The sequence below is a fragment of the Myxocyprinus asiaticus genome, chromosome 47 (assembly GCF_019703515.2).
Source record: "Myxocyprinus asiaticus isolate MX2 ecotype Aquarium Trade chromosome 47, UBuf_Myxa_2, whole genome shotgun sequence".
NCBI classification, from domain to species: Eukaryota; Metazoa; Chordata; class Actinopteri; order Cypriniformes; family Catostomidae; genus Myxocyprinus; species Myxocyprinus asiaticus.
The window spans coordinates 10,225,095-10,245,081 of record NC_059390.1 but is presented as its reverse complement, the minus strand read 5'-3'; the positions used below and the strand labels follow the sequence as shown (position 1 = coordinate 10,245,081).

At 38.8% G+C, this 19,987-nt stretch overlaps 1 protein-coding gene across 2 annotated transcripts in view; it reads right to left on the bottom strand.

The window, feature by feature from the left end:
• The window catches only part of LOC127437056 (neuroepithelial cell-transforming gene 1 protein-like), a 40,115-nt gene extending 25,206 nt beyond the window's left edge, over nt 1–14,909 (bottom strand). Inside the window, exon 1 of one of the 2 annotated variants that reach the window (XM_051691703.1) lies at nt 14,688–14,909. In XM_051691703.1, coding sequence (XP_051547663.1) covers nt 14,688–14,809 — 122 coding nt within the window. In that variant the 5' untranslated portion in view covers nt 14,810–14,909. Of the gene's footprint in view, nt 1–601; nt 661–14,687 lie in introns of those variants that run through there. The other variant, XM_051691704.1, reaches the window with a different exon arrangement.
• Between the last annotated feature and the right edge of the window lie 5,078 nt (nt 14,910–19,987).

Here is a 19,987-nt window from a genome sequence, read left to right as displayed (position 1 = left end):
AATTGATTCCCATAAAGAAATATGATTCCCAGTTCTATTTAAAAGACTGAACTTATCTAGTAAGACACACCTTGAAACCACTAAGTCATTTTTATTTGTATAGCTCCTTTCATAACACACATCGTTTCAAAGCAGCTTTTCAGAAAATCATGCATTAACAGAAAATGAAACTGTAATATCTATAAATTTAATAATATAATTTAATTATAATATTTCTAATTTAAAATAAAAGAAAAAAGTCCCCTCTTTATACAGACAACAGGATTAATACTAAACATCCAACCTTCTCTGAGCTCTGGTTGTGCAGTAAGGATGTAGAAAGTGCAGCCAAACCCTGTATTTTTATGCTTACAACACCAAACCAAACAGAACACATTTGTTAGATTTACATATCTATATTGACAGCCGCTTTTATCCAAAGTGACTTACAGTCCATTCAATGCATGCATTTTGTCAGTTTGGGAATGGAACCCATGACCTTGGCATTGCCAGCATCATGATTTACCAGTTGAGCTACAGGAACAACCCAGCCACAAGAAAACAACATAAATGTAGAGTCCTCCCTATACACACACATTTCCCACATACATCCTGTACATACCACACACAAGGCCTGGTGTAGCTCTGACTCCTGTGACGATGCATCTTCCTCTGCAAAACCAATCCAGAGAGAGAGATATAGAGAGAGAGAGCGTCACTTAGCCCCGATCGCTCTAACTCACACCAAGACACTTGTTTCTGCTTTGTCTTTCACCCATGTGCCTCTCCTTCAGTCTCTATCCATCATGTCCTCTTTAACTCACATGCTTACAAATGTACTGCCCCTATTTGTTGGCTAGATCCTTATTTGGGAACTGGTAACAACTGTCTTTTTGAGACTGTGTTTGCAGAGATACCCAGGATCCTTTTGAAGAAGAGCTGATTCTTTTTTCAGCCATGCTCTTACAGCGGCTCCGCCAAATCTTGTTTAGAAAGCCTTTGAAAATTTCTCACATTCATTTATCTTTTAATCTATCTGTGATTGCATCATCATTAGAAACCACATAAAAATCTAAACTGATCCTATTTCCTTAATAAATGTTCCTGGTCTTATTGTGCGTGATTCATCAGTGCATGCTGTTGTTTTCATAAGTTTGTTTTTATGATATTTTATAAATGTTATAACTTTCTTTGCCTCTGAAATTATTTTTTTATTTTATTTATGTAAGGCCGTGTTGGTGGGGAAAACAATCGAGATTTTGACATTATTCATTCACATTAAAACAAAGTTACATTGTAAAGTTTCAACATAACTCATCAGATCTTTGTTTTGCTGGACAAGAAAAAACTAGCTTCATATAACATTTGGTTTTCAACCACTGAAAATGGGTAAAATTTTACAGTTTATGGATGGAGCGAAAATGATGATCAATAGTTAATCTTTCTTCAGAAAAAGTATTACAGAAAAATATATTTATATATATACACACACACGGTTGTGCTCAAAAGTTTGCATACCCTGGCAGAAAATGTGAAATTTTGGCATTGATTTGGAAAATATGATTGATCATGCAAAAAAACTTTTATTTAAGGATAGTGATCATATGAAGCCATTTATTAAGACAGTTTTTGTTGCATGATCAGTCCTATTTTCAAAATCAATGCCACAATTTCTGCCAGGGTATGCAAACTTTTGAGCACAACTGTATATATACACACACTATATGGCCAAAGGTTTGTGGACACCCCCTTCTAATTAACATATTTGGTTACTCCATTAAATCCAGTAAAGAAAAATCTTAATGTTTCTTTATGTAAAGGCTTTGGCTTTGTGTGCTTCCAAATTTGTGGCAACTGTTTGGGGATAGCCCTTTTCTGTTCCAGCATGACAATGCCCCTGTGAACAAAGTGAGGTCCATAAAGAAATGGTTTACTGTGTCTAGTGTAGAAGAAATTGACTGGCCTGCACAAAGCCCAGACATGAACCCCACTGATCACTTTTGGGGTGAACTGTAAGTCAGGTCCAATCGACCAACATCAGTTCCTGACCTCACTGATAGCCTTGTGTCTGAATGAGAGCAAATCCCTGCAGCCATGCTACTACATACAGTATAGTGGAAAGCCTTCCCAAAAGAGTGGAAGCTGTTATTACAGCAAAGGGGGAAATTGTTGCCTAAGATTTCGAAATCAAATGTTCATCAAGCACATATGGTGTCCACAAACTTCTGGCCATATAGTGTATACACACACACACACACACACACACACACACACACACACACACACACACACTCTGATCAGCCACAACATTATAACCACTGACAGGTGAAGTGAATAACATTTATTATCTCAATACAATGGCATCTGTCAAGGGGTGGGATATATTAGGCAGCAAGTGAACAGTCAGTTCTAGAACTTTATGTGTCTCAAGCAGGAAAAACGGGCAAGCGTAAGGATCTGAGCGACTTTGTCAAGGGCCAAATTGTGATGGCTAGACGACTGGGTCAGAGCATCTCCAAAACGGCAGGTCTTGTGGGGTGTTCCCGGTATGCAGTGGTTAGTACCTACTGAAAGTGGTCCAAGGAAGGACAACCGGTGAACCGGCGACAGGGTTATGGGCGCCCAAAGCTCATTGATGCGTGTGGGGAGTGAAGGCTAGCCCATCTGGTCCTATCCCAAAGAAGAGCTACTGCAGCACAAATTGCTGAAAAATGTAATGCTGGCCATGACAGAAAGGTGTCAGAACACACAGTGCATTCCAGCATTTTGCGTATGGGGCTGCGTAGCCGCAGACCGGTCAGAGTGCCAATGCTGACCCCTGTCCACCACCGAAAGCACCTACAATTGGCATGTGAGTGTCAGAACTGGACCATGGAGCAATGAAAGATGGCCTGGTCTGATGAATCACATTTTCTTTTAGATCATGTGGACGGCCGGGTGCGTGGTTTACCCGGGGAAGAGATGGCAGCAGGATGCACCATGGGAAAATGGCAGGCCGGCGGAGGCAGTGTGATGCTCTGGGCAATGTTCTGCTGGGAAACCTTGGGTCCTGGCATTCATATGGAAGTTACTTTGACACATACCACCTACCTAAAGATTGTTGTAGACCATGTACACCCCTTCATGGCAACGGTATTCCCTGATGGCAGTGGACTCCTTCAGCAGGATAATGCACCCTGCCACACTACACAAATTGGTCAGGAATGGTTTCAGGAACATGACAAAGAGTTCAAGGTGTTGACTTGGCCTCCAAATTCCCCAGATCTCAATCCGATTGAGCATCTATGGGATGTGCTGGACCAACAAGTCCGATCCATGGAGGCCCCACCTCGCAACTTACAGGACTTAAAGGATCTGCTGCTAACGTCTTGGTGTCACATACAACAGGACACCTTCAGAGGTCTTGTGGAGTCCATGCTTCGACGGGTCACAAGTGCTGTTTTGGTGGCACAAGTGGGACCTACACTATATCAGGCAGGTGGCTTTAATGTTGTGGCTGATTGGTGTATATATACAGCTCTGGGAAAAATGAAGAGACAACTGCAAAATTATCAGTTTCTCTGGATTTACTATTTATAGGTATGTGTTTGAGTAAATGACAATTTTGTTTCATTCTATAAAAGTACTGACAACATTTCTCCCAAATTTCAAATAAAAATACTGTCATTTAGAGCATTTATTTGCAGAAAACGAAAACTGGTCAAAATAACAAAAAAGGTGTAGTGTTGTCAGACCTTGAATAATGCAAAGAAAACAAGTTTGTATTCATTTTTAAACACAATACTGATGTTTTAACATAGGAAGAGTCCAGAAACCAATATTTAGTGGAATAACCCTGATTTTTAATCACAACTTTCATGCGTCTTGACATGCTCTCGACCAGTCTTTCACACTGCTGTTGGGTGACTTTATGCCACTCTGGCACAAATATTCAAGCAGCTCGGCTTTGTTCGATGGCTTGTGGCCATTCATTTTCCTCTTGATCACATTCCAGAGGTTTTCATTGGGGTTCAGATCTAGAGATTGGGCTGGCCATGACAGTCTTGATCCGGTTGTCCTCCATCCACACCTTAATTGACCTGGCTGTGTGGCATGGAGCATTGTCCTGCTGGAAAAAACAATCCTCAGAGTTAGGGAACATTGTCAGAGCAGAAGCACCCCCAGATCATCACCGATCCTCCACCAAATTTCACGTTGGGTATGAGACACTGTGGCTTGAAGGCCTCTCCAGGCCTCCGTCTAACCACGAGATGACCAGGTGGAGGATCGGTGATGATCTGGGGGTGCTTCAGCAAGGCTGAAATCAGGCAGATTCATCTTTGTGAAGAACGCATGAATCAAGCCACGTAAAAGGTTATCCTGGAAGAAAACTTGCTTCCTTCTGTTCTGGCAATGTTCCCCAACTCTGAGGATTGATTTTTCCAGCAGGACAATCATGCCATGGTCCAAATTACTGAGATCAATATTTTTCCCCATTCTGATGGTTGATGTGAACATTAACTGAAGCTCCTGACCCGTATCTGAATGATTTTATGAACTGCTGCCACACGACTGGCTGATTAGTTAATCGCATGGATGATTGTTGGTGCCAGACGGGCTGGTTTGAGTATTTCTGTAACTGCTGATCTTATGGGATTTTCACACACAACAGTCTCTAGAATTTACTCCGAATGGTGCCAAAAACAAAAAAGGTTTTTGACAGAAATGCCTTGTTGATGAGAGAGGTCAACAGAGAATGGCCAGACTGGTTCGAACTGACAAAGTCTACGGTAACTCAGATAACTGCTCTGTACAACTGAGGTGAGAAGAATACCATCTCAGAATGCTATTCTGAGATGCGTTGGCGCTGTTTTGGCAGCACAAGGGGTACCTACACAATCTAATGTTGTGGCAGATCAGTGTGTATGTGTATATATATGTATATGTGTGTGTGTGTGTGTGTGTGTGTGTGTAATATATATATATATATATATTATAGCCAAAGTTTTTGAAATAACCCAATAACTTTCGCCGCCTCTGAAATAACTTTTCTGATGAAGCAATCAAGACCATGTTGGCAGTGAAAAACATTAACTAATAATGTAATGGCCTAACATACACAATCCAATCAAATTCAGATGGATAAAATCAAGTACCACCCTACATAATAATTATCCTTCAAAATATTATTTTTTATTCTGAAATATGTCACATCAGTTAAAAGCATTGCAAATTCTGTTTCATGCTATCTTTAAATGACTGAAGTTCTGACAACCTTCATTTATGATAACAGGTGCAAATCTATGTTGTTAGAGAAGGAAAGGCTTTAAAACAAAATTCCAAGAACAGTGGTAAATAAAATTGTGAACATAAGGATGAAATAAAGACATGCAATTTTTCTGGATGCTGCCCTTTCTAGCTTTACCATTATAACAAAAATGTATTTGACAAAATAAATTGATTATTCCCCATTATATTGTCATTGCTATTAATAGAACTTACATTAAAAAAGTTTATTTGTGTGGGTCAACACAAATGGGTTTTCTGCAGAGGTCTTTTCGTCACTGTGACTTCTCTCTCTTTCACACTCATCCATTTATTATTCCGTCACTTGGGAATGAGCGCAGGTGGTATATAGTGGAGGGCATGAAAGAAGGAATGCACTCAGTGGTATGTGTCTGTTCGTATGTGGTCTGAGACTGTCTGTGGGTCAAATAATGGGTAATTAGAGTTAAAGAAATATATAGAGAAAGAATGTACTTGGGAAGTGAACGAAGGTAAGTGGGAGGACTCTCAAAGGCTATTTCAAATGTGAGTCATTTAATTAAATTTGTGTGCAAGAATGCTGCAGGCAAATTATAGGCCTACAGGTTTATCTGATCTAAAGAACAATACAATGTAATGAAATGCGATGAAATTGTGGGAAGAACACTTCAGCTAGGCTGTCATTGTTGGTGTGACCTTATACCAGCACGTACAAAGTATAGAATGAATATCAGTTTCTATTGGAAACCAAAAATAAAAGACCATACTGTGGGTGGTCTCAACAGCTAAAGACAACAAGGGCCTAAATATCTAGGTTTAATGACGCTGCCAATACCATGATGGTCTCATCCCACACTGATGGGAAATAGACCTCACTCAGAGTAGACGGCAGATTTAATTTGATATGGATGAAAACGAGCCTGGCTGTTCCCAATTTCATACTTTCAACTTTGCCCTAAAAGGATGTACTTCGCTGTTGATGGGAAAGTGCATACTTTTGGGTGTGTAAAAAAATAGTGCACATATGTCCTTTGATAATCAAATTTCCAATGTTTGTAGAAGAGCATTCTTCCACCTGAGAAATATTGCTAAATTATGACACATGCTCTCTGTTGCTGAAGCCGAAAAATGAATTAATGCATTCATAACCTCAAGACTAGAGTATTGAAATGCATTACTGGGAGGATGTTCAGCAAGTTCAATAAATACACTTCAGTTGGTTCAAAATGCAGCTGCCAGAGTGCTGACTAGAACCAAGAAATATTATCATATTAGCCCCATTTTATCATCATTACATTAGCTACCTGTTAAATTTCATATTAATTTAAAAATTGTTAACTACATAAAAAGCTTTGAATGGTCTAGCTCCACAGTACTTAAGTGACCTTCTGACACGCTGTATTCCATTACGTTCATTACGATCACAAAATTCTGGCTTGTTAATTCCAAGATTATCAAAATCCACAAAAGAAGCGTAGATCCATTTCCTATTTGGCTCTGTAACTATGGAATAGTCTCCCTAACACTGTTCTGGACGCAGACACACTCACTGAGTTTAAGTCTAGACTAAAGACTCATCTATTTAGCCAGGCATATACTTAATTTATCCATCAACTCACAATTAGGCTGCTTTAGTTATGTCTGCTGGAACCAGTAACATCTATCATGATCTATAACTCTACATAAAATTGAATGGCATCTACACTAATATTATTCTATTTGTTTCCATGTCTCAACTCGAGGTTACCAGAGCCTGCCAGATCCAGCTCCGTTCCTGCTTGATGTCAGACTCCACTGCTACGTGTCGCTGAGGGATGACGACAAACAACAGCTGGTGCTAGCCAGACATCACTTCAGTCTTTTGACTTCAGAGGATGAACTGATGGCAACAACAACTGTAAGACATGGGATACTTCATATGCCACTGCCTGAACCTTGGATTTAGGATGGACCCCACCGAAATGACCTGAAGGTTAAACTGTGATGCACCTCAATTTCTGCCTGCATCACCTTTGTCTATTGATGGACTACACTCTTGAAATGGAATACATAGACTATAAATTAATTTCCAACAAAAGCCTTCATCAGCCAACTAACAAAAGACAATGCATCTATGTGAACTTCTGCAGTTAATCCAGGATGAACTTCAAAGACATTAGTCATTAATCTTACAGTTCATACAAAATCTTTTTTTCAAAAAAAGTTTTTATAGTCTATGTATTCCACTGCATCGCAATTCAACTTGCAGGTCATTTCGGTGAGGTTCGGTGGGGTCCATCCTAAATCCAAGGTTCAAGCAGTGGCATATGAAGTATCCCATGTCTTACAGTTGTAGTTGGCATCAGTTCATCCTCTGAAGTCAAAAGACTGAACTGCTCCTTAACGCTTACTTGATTTACAAATTTAAAACCATGACTTGCACTGCACACAAATAACTAATATTGACATTATATTCATGTTGTTTAGCCAGAGGGGAACTGGCCCCCACAGTGAGCCTGGTTTCTCCCAAGGTTATTTTTCTCCATTAACCAACATCTTATGGAGTTTTGTGTTCCTTGCCACAGTCACCTTTATCTTGCTCACAGGGGTTCTAAATACAATTATTATTTAATTTCTATACACCTTTTACAATCATATTTAATCAAACTACACAATGATCACAGTAAGACATTATAGATATTACAGTTTCATTTTTTTGTTTTGGTTAATGCATGATTTCCTGTAAAACTGCTTTGAAACTATGTGTGTTGTGAAAAGCGCTATACAAATAAAAATGACTTGACATATTTGTAGATCTTTATTAGGGCTGAACAATTTGGACAAAACAAATCTACTTGTGATTATTTTTTAAAACTATTACGATTTGAACTGCGATTCGATAAGCATAAAAAAAAAAAAAGTGTGATTGCTTTTAACCAAAATTAAACAGTGTTTTGCCCATGCTCTACAGCCAACCGGAAATAGCCTACTGTTCTAGAAACGGTATTCACACTTGAGTCCTTTTAAAAAGAACCAAACTAAATTAATTTAATTAATTTAGTATAATAATAATAATGTTAGGAAATTATTATAAAAATGTTATCATTGTATCACAAAAATAATAATACGTTTTATTATTATTCAATAGTTATAATTTATTTTAAGAATTTCTTAACTTGGGGGCCTGGGTAGCTCAGCGAGTAAAGACGCTGACTACCCTGGAGTCACAAGTTCAAATCCAGGGCGTGCTGAGTGATTCCAGCCAGGTCTCCTAAGCAATCAAATTGGCCCAGCTGCTAGGGAGGGTAGAGTTACATGGGATAACCGCCTCGTGATTGCTATAATGTGGTTCTCGCTCTCACTGGGGCATGTGGTGAGGTATGTGTGGATGCCGCAGAGAACAGCGTGAAGCCTCCACATGCACTAGGTCTCCGCAGTAACACGCTCAACAAGCCACGTAATAAGATGCATGGACTGACAGTCTCAGACGCGGAGGCAACTGAGATTCGTCCACTGCCGCCCGGAATTGGGCATTCCAAATTGGGGAGAACAAAAAAAAAAAAAAAAAAAAAAGAATTTCTTAACTTGCTTGTGGCATTGCTAAGCAGCCCGGTTAAACCCCTTAAGCCTTTATTTTGGAAGAAGCTTTTACTTTGGTGAAAACTATAGGAACTGACATAAAGAATGTGCTCATCTCCCTTTCTGTCGACAACCCGGTGTCATGGGGTTATTTTAGATTTGTACTGTAAATTGTAGCACCCAAACATATGGTGAAATTACGCAAATGTACAATTGAAGTGAATCTGAAGCGCCTTAAATATATGCTCTTAGTGCACAATAGCAATCTAACCCATATCAAAGCACTTCTGTCACTCAGGGCACCAGTCACAAAATAGAATTTCTGTGCATTGATCAAAGAACAGCTATGAAACCACTGAAAACATGTGTAATATGCTGACCCCCGTTTCCATGTATTTAAGAAAGCACTCATATACACATTACAGACAAAACAGCTTCGCACATATGTGCAGCACAGCGGGCAGCCCGTTCCGACTTTTTATGAATGAATGCACATTTCAAAAATCCTATTGTGAATCAAGCAGAAAGTTTGTGAGAGAACCTTTTCTGCAAACATAAGAAAAAACACTTGTATACAATTAGAAGAGAATGAGACCCATTGTCTTTGTAAAAGATAAAATGTGATCAGAATGGTTGTGGTAATGGACTTAAGACATAATAACACACCTCTGTCCTGTAACCATGTTGTGTAAAAATGTCCTACAGGCAGCAGCCTTTCTGTGAGTGTGTATTATACAGGATTGGGTGATGTCTGACGTGTACTGCATTTAAACTTGTCCGGAATGCTGAGGTGTTGGCTGAGACTCTGGACACTGGTATGGCAAATATGGACCACAACAGTCAGTGTGCTCTCAGGACATTCACATACCTCATGATGGTTACATCAGCACACACACCTAGGGCTGGGATATACACTATATTGCCAAAAGTATTCGCTCACCCATCCAAATAATTGAATTCAGGTGTTCCAATCACTTCCATGGCCACAGGTGTATAAAATGAAGCACCTAGGCATGCAGACTGCTTCTACAAACATTTGTGAAAGAATGGGCCGCTCTCAGGAGCTCAGTGAATTCCAGCATGGTACTGTGATAGGATGCCACCTGTGCAACAAGTCCAGTCATGAAATTTCCTCGCTACTAAATATTCTACAGTCAACTGTCAGTGGTATTATAACAAAGTGGAAGCGATTGGGAATGACAGCAACTCAGCCACGAAGTGGTAGGCCACGTAAAATGACAGAGCGGGGTCAGCGGATGCTGAGGCGCATAGTGCGCAGAGGTCGCCAACTTTCTGCAGAGTCAATCGCTACAGACCTCCAAAGTTCATGTGGCCTTCAGATTAGCTCAAGAACAGTGCATAGAGAGCTTCATGGAATGGGTTTCCATGGCCGAGCAGCTGCATCCAAGCCATACATCACCAAGTGCAATGCAAAGCGTTGGATGCAGTGGTGTAAAGCACGCCGCCACTGGACTCTAGAGCAGTGGAGATGAGTTCTCTGGAGTGACGAATCATGCTTCTCCATCTGGCAATCTGATGGACGAGTCTGGGTTTGGCAGTTGCCAGGAGAATGGTACTTGTCTGACTGCATTGTGCCAACTGTGAAGTTTGGTGGAGGGGGGATTATGGTGTGGGGTGGTTTTTCAGGAGCTGGGCTTGGCCCCTTAGTTCCAGTGAAAGGAACTCTGAATGCTTCAGCATACCAAGAGATTTTGGACAATTCCATGCTCCCAACTTTGTGGGAACAGTTTGGGGATGGCCCCTTCCTGTTCCAACATGACTGCGCACCAGTGCACAAAGCAAGGTCCATAAAGACATGGATAAGCGAGTTTGGTGTGGAAGAACTTGACTGGCCTGCACAGAGTCCTGACCTCAACCCGACAGAGCACCTTTGGGATGAATTAGAGCGAAGACTGTGAGCCAGGCCTTCTCGTCCAACATCAGTGTCTGACCTCACAAATGCGCTTCTGGAAGAATGGTCAAAAATTCCCATAAACACACTCCTAAACCTTGTGGAAAGCCTTCCCAGAAGAGCTGAAGCTGTTATAGCTGCAAAGGGTGGGCCGACGTCATATTAAACCCTATGGATTAAGAATGGGATGTCACTTAAGTTCATATGCATCTAAAGGCAGATGAGCGAATACTTTTGGCAATATAGTGTATCTATCGAAGATTCACTACTATGTGATGATTTTGCTGGCACTATAAAACTAAGCAAATGTGTGTGTGAGGGAGCGGGTGATTTGTAGTGTACTTTTACTCTACATATACACTTTTACTTTCTGTAAAAGTATGGCTTCATAATAAAGTTGACCCTCAAAGGAATAGTTCACCCAAAAATGAAAATGATCTCATCATTTACTCACCCTAATGCCATCCCAGATGTGTATGACTTTCTTTTTCCAGAACTCAAATGAAGATTTTTAGAAGAATATCTCAGCTCTGTAGGCCCATACAATTCAAATAAATGGTGACCAAAGCTTTGAAGCTTCAAAAAGCACAAAGGCAGCATAAAAGTAATCCGTAAGACTACAGTGGTTTAATCCATGTCTTCTGAAGCGATCTAATCGGTTTTGGGTTAGAACAGACCAAAATAAAAATATTTTTTTCACAGTACGTATAGACGCGCATAAAAAAAACACGGCAATTCTGTCGACGGCAGCTAACTAATCATTGCCAGATGATGATATGTCTTTTGTGGATAATCTGTTCTCTCAAAAACAGCAAACACAAAAGGGGTTAAACTGGTGGCATTCATGTTCCTTTCAGAAGCTGAAGCATTGCTACGGGCATCACTTGTCAATCACTGCAATTGCGGGACTCAGTCTTGTATTCCGTACATACATGAAATGAAAATTTAGGGGATTCACTTCGGCATTTAAATGTGGTTGTCACTCCCGAAACTGTAGTGTGTAAGTAGCCTGAGATAAAGCCCTTGTGACAGCTAGCACCATTCTCCCCTACTCTGTTTTGCAATTATTGTGGAATATAAATAAAATAACTACATATCATAATTCCTTGTATTTATATAGTAGAAAACCTGTGTGGAAACAATGCCTTGATTATTTTTTAACTACATTTACACTGTACTTGGCAACAATGGCTGTTCGGTCAAAATGATAATTCCTCTGATTGAAAACAAAAATCTCCATATACTTTACATAAATATCAGGGCCCAGTTGCATGAAACCCCTTAAGTTATGAAAACCCTTAGTTATAATTGCCACTAAGGGTTTTCTTAACTTAAAGTGCTTTTTTGCAACTGGTTAAGACATTTCATATAATACTGAAATTGAGAATTGTTTTTAGCTATTTTGCCCAGCCCCACACAGACCAGATCCAAGTCTCACAGGCAATGCACAGACTACACAAATACACTAAGAATGAGGCCTGCCCTCTATTAAGAACTCTGGTAGGATGTAACATCAACATTTTTAGCATTTTCATAGCTCTTATTAAACTGTTCCTTTGAAAGAGATGGAGTGTCATCGAACCAGTTCCAATATCGCTCTGAGCGTGGGAACGCTTCCTTCTGAACATTCCGTAAGATGCTACTTTGCCTTTTCAAAGGGTGACGTCATTACTGCACTGGTCCTTTTGATGTGTATGATGATGTGTGGTGCTAGGGGCATAAATTTAAATTAAAAAAAATCACACTTCCTGTGTATGGTTTTTCTAACTTAAGTTTTGGCTATCGGCCTGTTAAGTCTTCCTACGCTGTTAAAGTGCACGATACACAAAATGCTCTCCTTATGTTATGAAAATGTTCACAGTTGGTTCCAACTTCTATCCATGAGAGCAATCCCGGCTGACATTATCATGGGAAAACACTAGAGGGGATGTGGGTTAAGCCAACGTGGATTGGTTTCACCACGTATTACATGGAAAACAAAGGAGAGACTTTAGAGAAATTATGTCACTTACTCATCCAGATCACTCTGCAAGGACTTCAAAAGCTCTCTTTGTTGTGGGTTCCACTGTCAAATATGACGTATCATAACCTGTAAAAGGCCATGCACTGCATCACAAAAGGGCTTCCGTTTCAAAACAGCTCAGCTAATAGCTAATCTGAAATTGGATAACGGCTGCATTAAACACCTATGAAACCCCACTATGTCTGAAGGCATTGCGTTGTGCTCTTATCTCAACTTTATCTGGCTTACGACTGTTGAGTGAGTTTAAAATGAAACAAGTTGTTGTCAACTAAATCCACAAGGATTATTGACCAAAACCTGTTTGGCTGCACTGAACAAAACAAGACGTTAAAAAAGGGTTTCACTTTTTTCTTTTTTTACTTTTCCATAACACATCACTATGTCAAAATTTATGGCGGGCTATATTTGGGTTGAGTTTTCCATGACTTTCTTTTAGGCTGGTTTTCCTTATAAAACCAGAGATGAACGGGGTCACATATTCCCTGGTGTTCCAATCTGGCAACAGAGGGCATAAGGCTTGGCGCTAAAAAAAGTAAACGGGCCCATTTTGCCAAAGTAAACACTGTTGTTGTTGTTGTTTTAGTCTGTGATAAAAGCACATTTTGATGATCACCATCTGCCTGGCTTCTTTCTCAGGGCTTATTTTGGGATACTTGTTGGATATATTTGGCATGACCTATTTAGATGAGGTACTTTTGACACAAATTATCAGATGTCCTCAATACATCAAGGAATGTTATTAGTGCAATGTTTATGTACCAGAATTTCACAGAAAATGTTGAATCATTATCATTCCATCCAAAAGAATGGATGATAAAGGAATCATATTTAAATCTTAAACGTGATAGTTCATATAAGACACAAGCAGTGCAGAAGTAAGTCTTTATGATAAGTTGGGTAATCCGTGCTATCTGTAGGGACATGTTCTATAGAAACAAACAACTTCTTTAACACAGAATGCACTCTGCTACACAAGATAAGACAGCACTTGAGGTCACTAATGCCTTGGGAGGCAGCATAGAAACACCACAGGTGCCATCCAGTCGTGGACATCTACCCTCCTGCAGAATTTACTTTCAAATCAAACACATTACTTGCTAATCAAGGTATTTGTGCCAACTAAAGGTAGGCATGTTTGAGCACACTTTATATATATTCAGGGCTCAACAAAAAGGATGGCCAGACATCCCAGCACCAAAGTGACAGTTCAGGCCAGTGCAGAGTTATCACTACATCTTGCATTCACTGATCATGTATATGTATTTTGATGGTTTGCAGACTTATTTGGATTTTTTGGATGTATTACACTTTATTGTTGCAAACTGAGCTGTTTAAATGTCACAAAGATCTCCTTATCTAGTCAAATCAGTGCACCGTATGCCATTATTTCACAGTAAACGTATATGAATTTCTAGCTGTCATGAATGAAGTTACACTATAGCTTATTTTGTAAAGATCATTTTGTAATTTTTTTAATGAAAAATATTATTTATTGTTTTCAGCTAAAATAGCTATTCGATTATGATGTGGCCAGTGAAAATTTCTGAGCCCCAACATTACTCATGGTTCATGCTGTTCTTGTTTTGTAAGACAGTAGCGCCACCGTGCGGTAGGATAAAGTATTGCATATGTGCTCTCTTGCTGTCATGCCTTTGTTTTCATGCGTAGACATATTGCGGAAGTTCGTGTAGAGTTTATAAAGAGCTTCTCTATATAACTTCAACCGTACAGTCTTACATTACAAACAAAGTCCTTACTTGTAACCATAATGAAATGGTAAAACCCCCACATATAGTACCATTTAATGCATAAAATACCCTTTTATTACCAGGGTTAAATTCATAATTTTAAACCCAATGGGCAGGATATTCTGAAAAGAGTTACGGAGACCACAACCGTGCGATCTGCAAAAATCAAAAATAAAATAAAAAATGTAATAAAGAAAAGTGTTTATTACACACTCTTCCTCACCGTTTGAAATTGCGCTCCGGGGACGCGTCCATATCCGCCACCGACGACTTTCTCTTATTTCTCTTCGGTCTTTCATTCGTCGTCTCTGGCATCTGGACTTGACATCCGTCGGTTTCCTCCATTGAAAACAGTGGACTATTGCAAAATGTATAAATAAAACGTAACAAATTTAAAGCTTGTTATTATCTGGGGGAGTAGAAATGGAGGAAGTGAGCGGGACCGAGTTTGAATATGGCGGAAATCTGAAATCCGGGCCAATCAGGAGTGAGCAGGGGGCACGGTTGCTTGGATACGAGAGAGCATGGGAGGGATTTTGGTGACGAAACTCTGACTGCGTCACCGCCCACTCTGTCTAATAATTCGTCGTACAGTATGGCAGTTTTGACAATCAGAAAAGTAACATTTTACATCACATAATACTAAAGCAAACTTGTGTACATTTTTTTTTTTTTTTTTTACATATTTTTTACTAAAGACAAAAAGCAAATCATAAGTCAAAAATAAATAAATAAATAAACACTGGGTCAAAAGACACTGGAGAAAAAAACAGCAACCAAAAAAAACAACAAACCCCCCCCCCTTGTGTCCAGTTTTTAAGGCAAACAAAATTAGCTAAATCAACCCCAAATTTTTAAGTAAGGGTCATGTAAAGAAAAAAGGGTCTACTGACTTAAATTGCCATTTAAATTTAAATAATTCCCAAATTTAGACATTATGTCATTATGATATATTTTATGTAAGATCTGAAGGTGTACTTCTATTTATTGGGAATAAATAATTTGTATGGTAGAAGATGCCTTTTTCCCAATTAATATTTTCTATTATTAGATTAATAACATTATTCTACTATTAAACAATTCAAGAACACTTGCAAATGTTTACTGTCCATGACCACGTAGACATGTCATTATTTTACAAAACATAGCAAAGTTGGCAAAATAAACGGACCAAATGGAGTTAATGAAGACAGATCACAAATAGAGGACGTTATACCGTTGAAATTATTCTTTTATGTGGTATGTGTGACGCTCAGCAGACCTTCGTAAAGTGGAGCTGTTGGTTTTGAAGTATTGTGGATGATCAGTCTGGAGGCTGATTGACCTAATTAGTGCCCAAACCAATTATTTTACTTGTTTACTTCAAACAAAGGATGGCTGTGCTTTATGGTTATTCAGATGTGTCAGTTTGAGTGCCCCTTCTTCAACTGTCTAAATATGAGTCAACAAGTAAACTAAAGGTTTCACTATTTATTTATTTATTTATTTATGTATTTATGAAGATTACCAAAAATACTCATTAAAAAATGTAGACATAATGAACACATTTTGGGGGGTGCAGTTGCATTGTTATTCATTTTTATGTTAAGTGTATAATATAGAATTATTCCTTAGATAATAAGGAATAACCATTTAATTGTTTCTTAACTTAATTTATTAGTAGCATATTTATAAGCAGCATAACACTTTTCAATCCCATGGCATTCCTCCAAATTAATATGACGTTGAAAAACTAAATGAAGTTGACTGAATCCGTCACTTCTCATCTTTATAAAATATCATTTAAATTTTAAAAAAAAATAGCATGATGCTTCGGAGTAATATTATGGCTTTATTCAATATTTTTGAATGCTTAAAGGTGCACTCAGTAAGTTTTGTCTTTGTGTCATCTTGGACTTAACACTGACACCTAGCGGCTTGGATGTGGCATCATTCAAAATCAATCGTTTTCAGTTTCAGATGCCATTGTAGAAATGTAGTATTCACAGTCAGTCATGATAACTTTAATCAATCAGTGAAAGTGACAAATAACAGGATGGTTACTGAGATTAAGCAAGAAGTATTCGGCTAGTCGTGTGATTCTAATATGGCAGCCCCCATGTGTGGACCCTCTCCATGTAGATTTAAACAGCTTCTGGTTACTGATATGACTGGAGTCTTCATTTTAATGATTTCCTACATATATTGCATAATTACAATTAATGTCTTTAGGAGTTAACTTTTTAGTGGAGAAAAAATTACTGAGTGCCCCTTTAAATTATAAATTGACATGGCCACCTTTTGAAGTTGGATTCACCTGTGAAGGCCAATATGGCATAGATCAACCTGATGTAGGCCTTTTTAATAGCCACTGCCATGGATGATGTGCAGTACTAAATTGTTTAGCTGTTTGATGAGCAAGTTCATTGCCATTATACAATTTTAACTGTCTGAATAGTTTTCATTTAGAACCTTTGGTTCAGCTGTGTGAGATATGTGTTGATATGTTTTAGTATTCATGCCAACATTTCATAACATCAAGGTGAATTTGGTTGTAATTTCTTAAGTGTACACCAGTTTATGATGGAGGGACACTGATTATAGATGTTTGAGTCGCAGTAACCTAACATGTTTTATGCCCTCTTTTATTAGTTACAGTGAGGCACTTACAATGGAAGTGAATGGGGCTTATTTTTTTAATTGTTTCAAAAGTCATCACAGCAAAAAAAAAAAAAATAAAAAAAAAAAAGAGAGAGAGAGATCAGTAGATCAAGATTGGAGCTTTGATACAGCTTTTCCTTAGTTACATGTTCAAACAAAATAATTTCCACTGATTCAAATGCTATCTATTTAGCTGTTTTTGGTTATATTCAACAATTAACTACAATTATTAACTACATATTAACTATTCACTACAAACTATGAAGCTTCCAAAATAGAGCTTATCATGTAGTGCATTCTTTAACCAACAGAGGACAGAATTTAACAACAGAGACCAAGTCAGTCTTGGAGTATGTATTCTCTTTTGGGGAGCTGATTAGAACCTCCTCATTCATTTGGAGGCAATACATAGTTAGGATGCTTAAAAATAGAAATCCAAACTCACTCATATTCAGCAGAAGAAATTAAGTTGTTTTATTAACATTTTTATTCACATAAACACAGTATCCTCTTCAAAGACCTGAAGCTGAGCACATACACAGTACATACATGCGAAAAGGGCACTGATGGTTCTTTGAGCACAATAGGATGCTGAAGAATTGATCCCCAATCATTATAACCGATTTCATATGGTGCTAGATGACAGAAGGGACTCTAAGCACCAAAGGAAATCAGTCATCCTTTGGTGGGGAGAGATGGGGACAGGACCAGCCAGAGAGGGAGAAAGAGCAAGGGAGTATACAGTCTCTCTTTACTAACCCTCTCAAGCAATGTTAATAGTTCAAATGAGGGAAGGAAAAACAACACAAACACACCTCAAATAAACACAAAAAAAGTATAGACTTGTTTCAAAATCTAAACACAGAAAACCCAAACATTCACACAATAATATAGTCCATCAACTATGTGAATAGTATTGTCCTGTTACATTTTACATATGACTCATCAAGTCTTCACATGTCAACCTACTTTCTGTGCATTTGCGTGTTGTCCTCTGTCTTTACTTGCTGTATTTGACCATGCTGCATTCAGAACTAGCACATAAATGTAAATACTTCATGTAGAAGTATAGTCATGAAAATATTGCGACATCACTTTTGTCTATACTTCCATAATTCTGCATCCCTCCAGGGTGTGACGGCATCATTCAAACACATGATAACATCAAAAAGATAACTTAGGCCTTCGAAACAAGGTAAAAACGTTACCAGAGCAACGTTTTGATGGTAAGTGGATAAACCTTGCTACAGCAACATTTCCTCTATGAGACTGGGCTGGCTCGTTCACTATGCGTTCAGTTGACTTTCAGTATGCCTGATTCAGTTTAACAAGTTTTTAAGGCAAGTAAATGAATGGAATCAGGTCCTCATATGCTGCAACATCCAGTCTCCATCTCAAATTTAAGAGATGTCTTTTCACACACCTCTAAAAAAAACTAACCCAACCACTAAGACAAAGTCTTTTAACTTTTTTTTTTACTTAATCCAGTTGGAATTTCCTCCCCAAGAACACTGATTTCAAATGGTGCTAGACACTGAACACATCTAAACCACCATATGAAACCAGCATCTGGAGGAAGCATCCAGAAGTGACTTATGGAAGCGGCTCCATCAGCAGTCCTCATGTCAGTGGCTAGGTTGATGATTCACACAACAGTAAAGGCAAAAGGTTGAAATAGCAGTGGGCATAACAAATGGCATGGCCATGGCATTGGGGTTTTGAATAGTGATGTCCACTTTCCTCCACTGATACCAGACTCTGTTTTCAAAGCTGTGGTTGATTGATAGGGGAGAATGGAAATACAAAGAAGTGACCAAATCTTATTACATAACAGACAATGTATTTTAACATATTGTGTGTTTATCGGTGTATAAATAGACCCTGATTGCCTAGAAAGAATCCCTGCATCAATTGCGGCCGTGGGACGGTGACGTCAACCCTTATTCAAAGGAGAACTGGCTGGAGATAGAAAACATGAGTCACTAGGAACTCCCTAAACAATCATTCAAAGTAGATTTTCTAACATGAACAAATTTGGTCACTCACCTGTACCTGGGCCACTGGGGGTCCTTAAGGCTAGCCAACTCACATACTTACCACCAACACAGCACAGCACTGATGTGGAGTTGTATCAGGTCCACTTGCAAATAATCGCATTTAGTCATGATGCGCCATCATAACTGCTGTAATTTCTTAGGGCACACTTCCCTCATGTGGTATGCTTTCAGCTCTGTAATAATGTACCACACCTCTCCGTCGATCCTCCCCTTTTTCTTCATGTCACCCTATGGTTGATCTCAGTAGTGATGTCATCCCTAGGTCCCTTAAAACCTATTAAATCCTTATCTCCCATATGAGGGAGGCCTCACAGACAGTGTGGATTAATGGTAAAGTTAGTTTGGCCATACCAGAAATTAACCACCTATCCAAGCTTATCAAGAATAGGGACCTTCATTGGGTGAACAGTTCACTTAAAAATGAAAATTCCCACCCTCATGTCTTTCCAAACCCACATGACTTTTTCGTCTGTGTAACACAACAGGAGAAATTCTGAAGAATGTCCACGTTGCTTTTTGGATGCTGCCGAGCTCCAATGACAACAAAGAAGTACCGTAAAAGTATAATAAAAGTAGTACATATGACTTGCATGCTGTATTCCAAGTCTTTTGAATCCATATGATAGATTTCAGTGAGGAACAGGTGAAATGTAAACCACTATTCACTGAAAATCTTCTCATTTGCACTGAAGTATATTCAAGCAGGTTCATTGTCATTGGTTTCGAATCATATGGCAACCAAGATGTTTGGCCCCATTGACATCAAACCTGAAACAATGCATCTTCTCGTTCAATATTTGAGTATATGCAAAGACAAATTCGATTT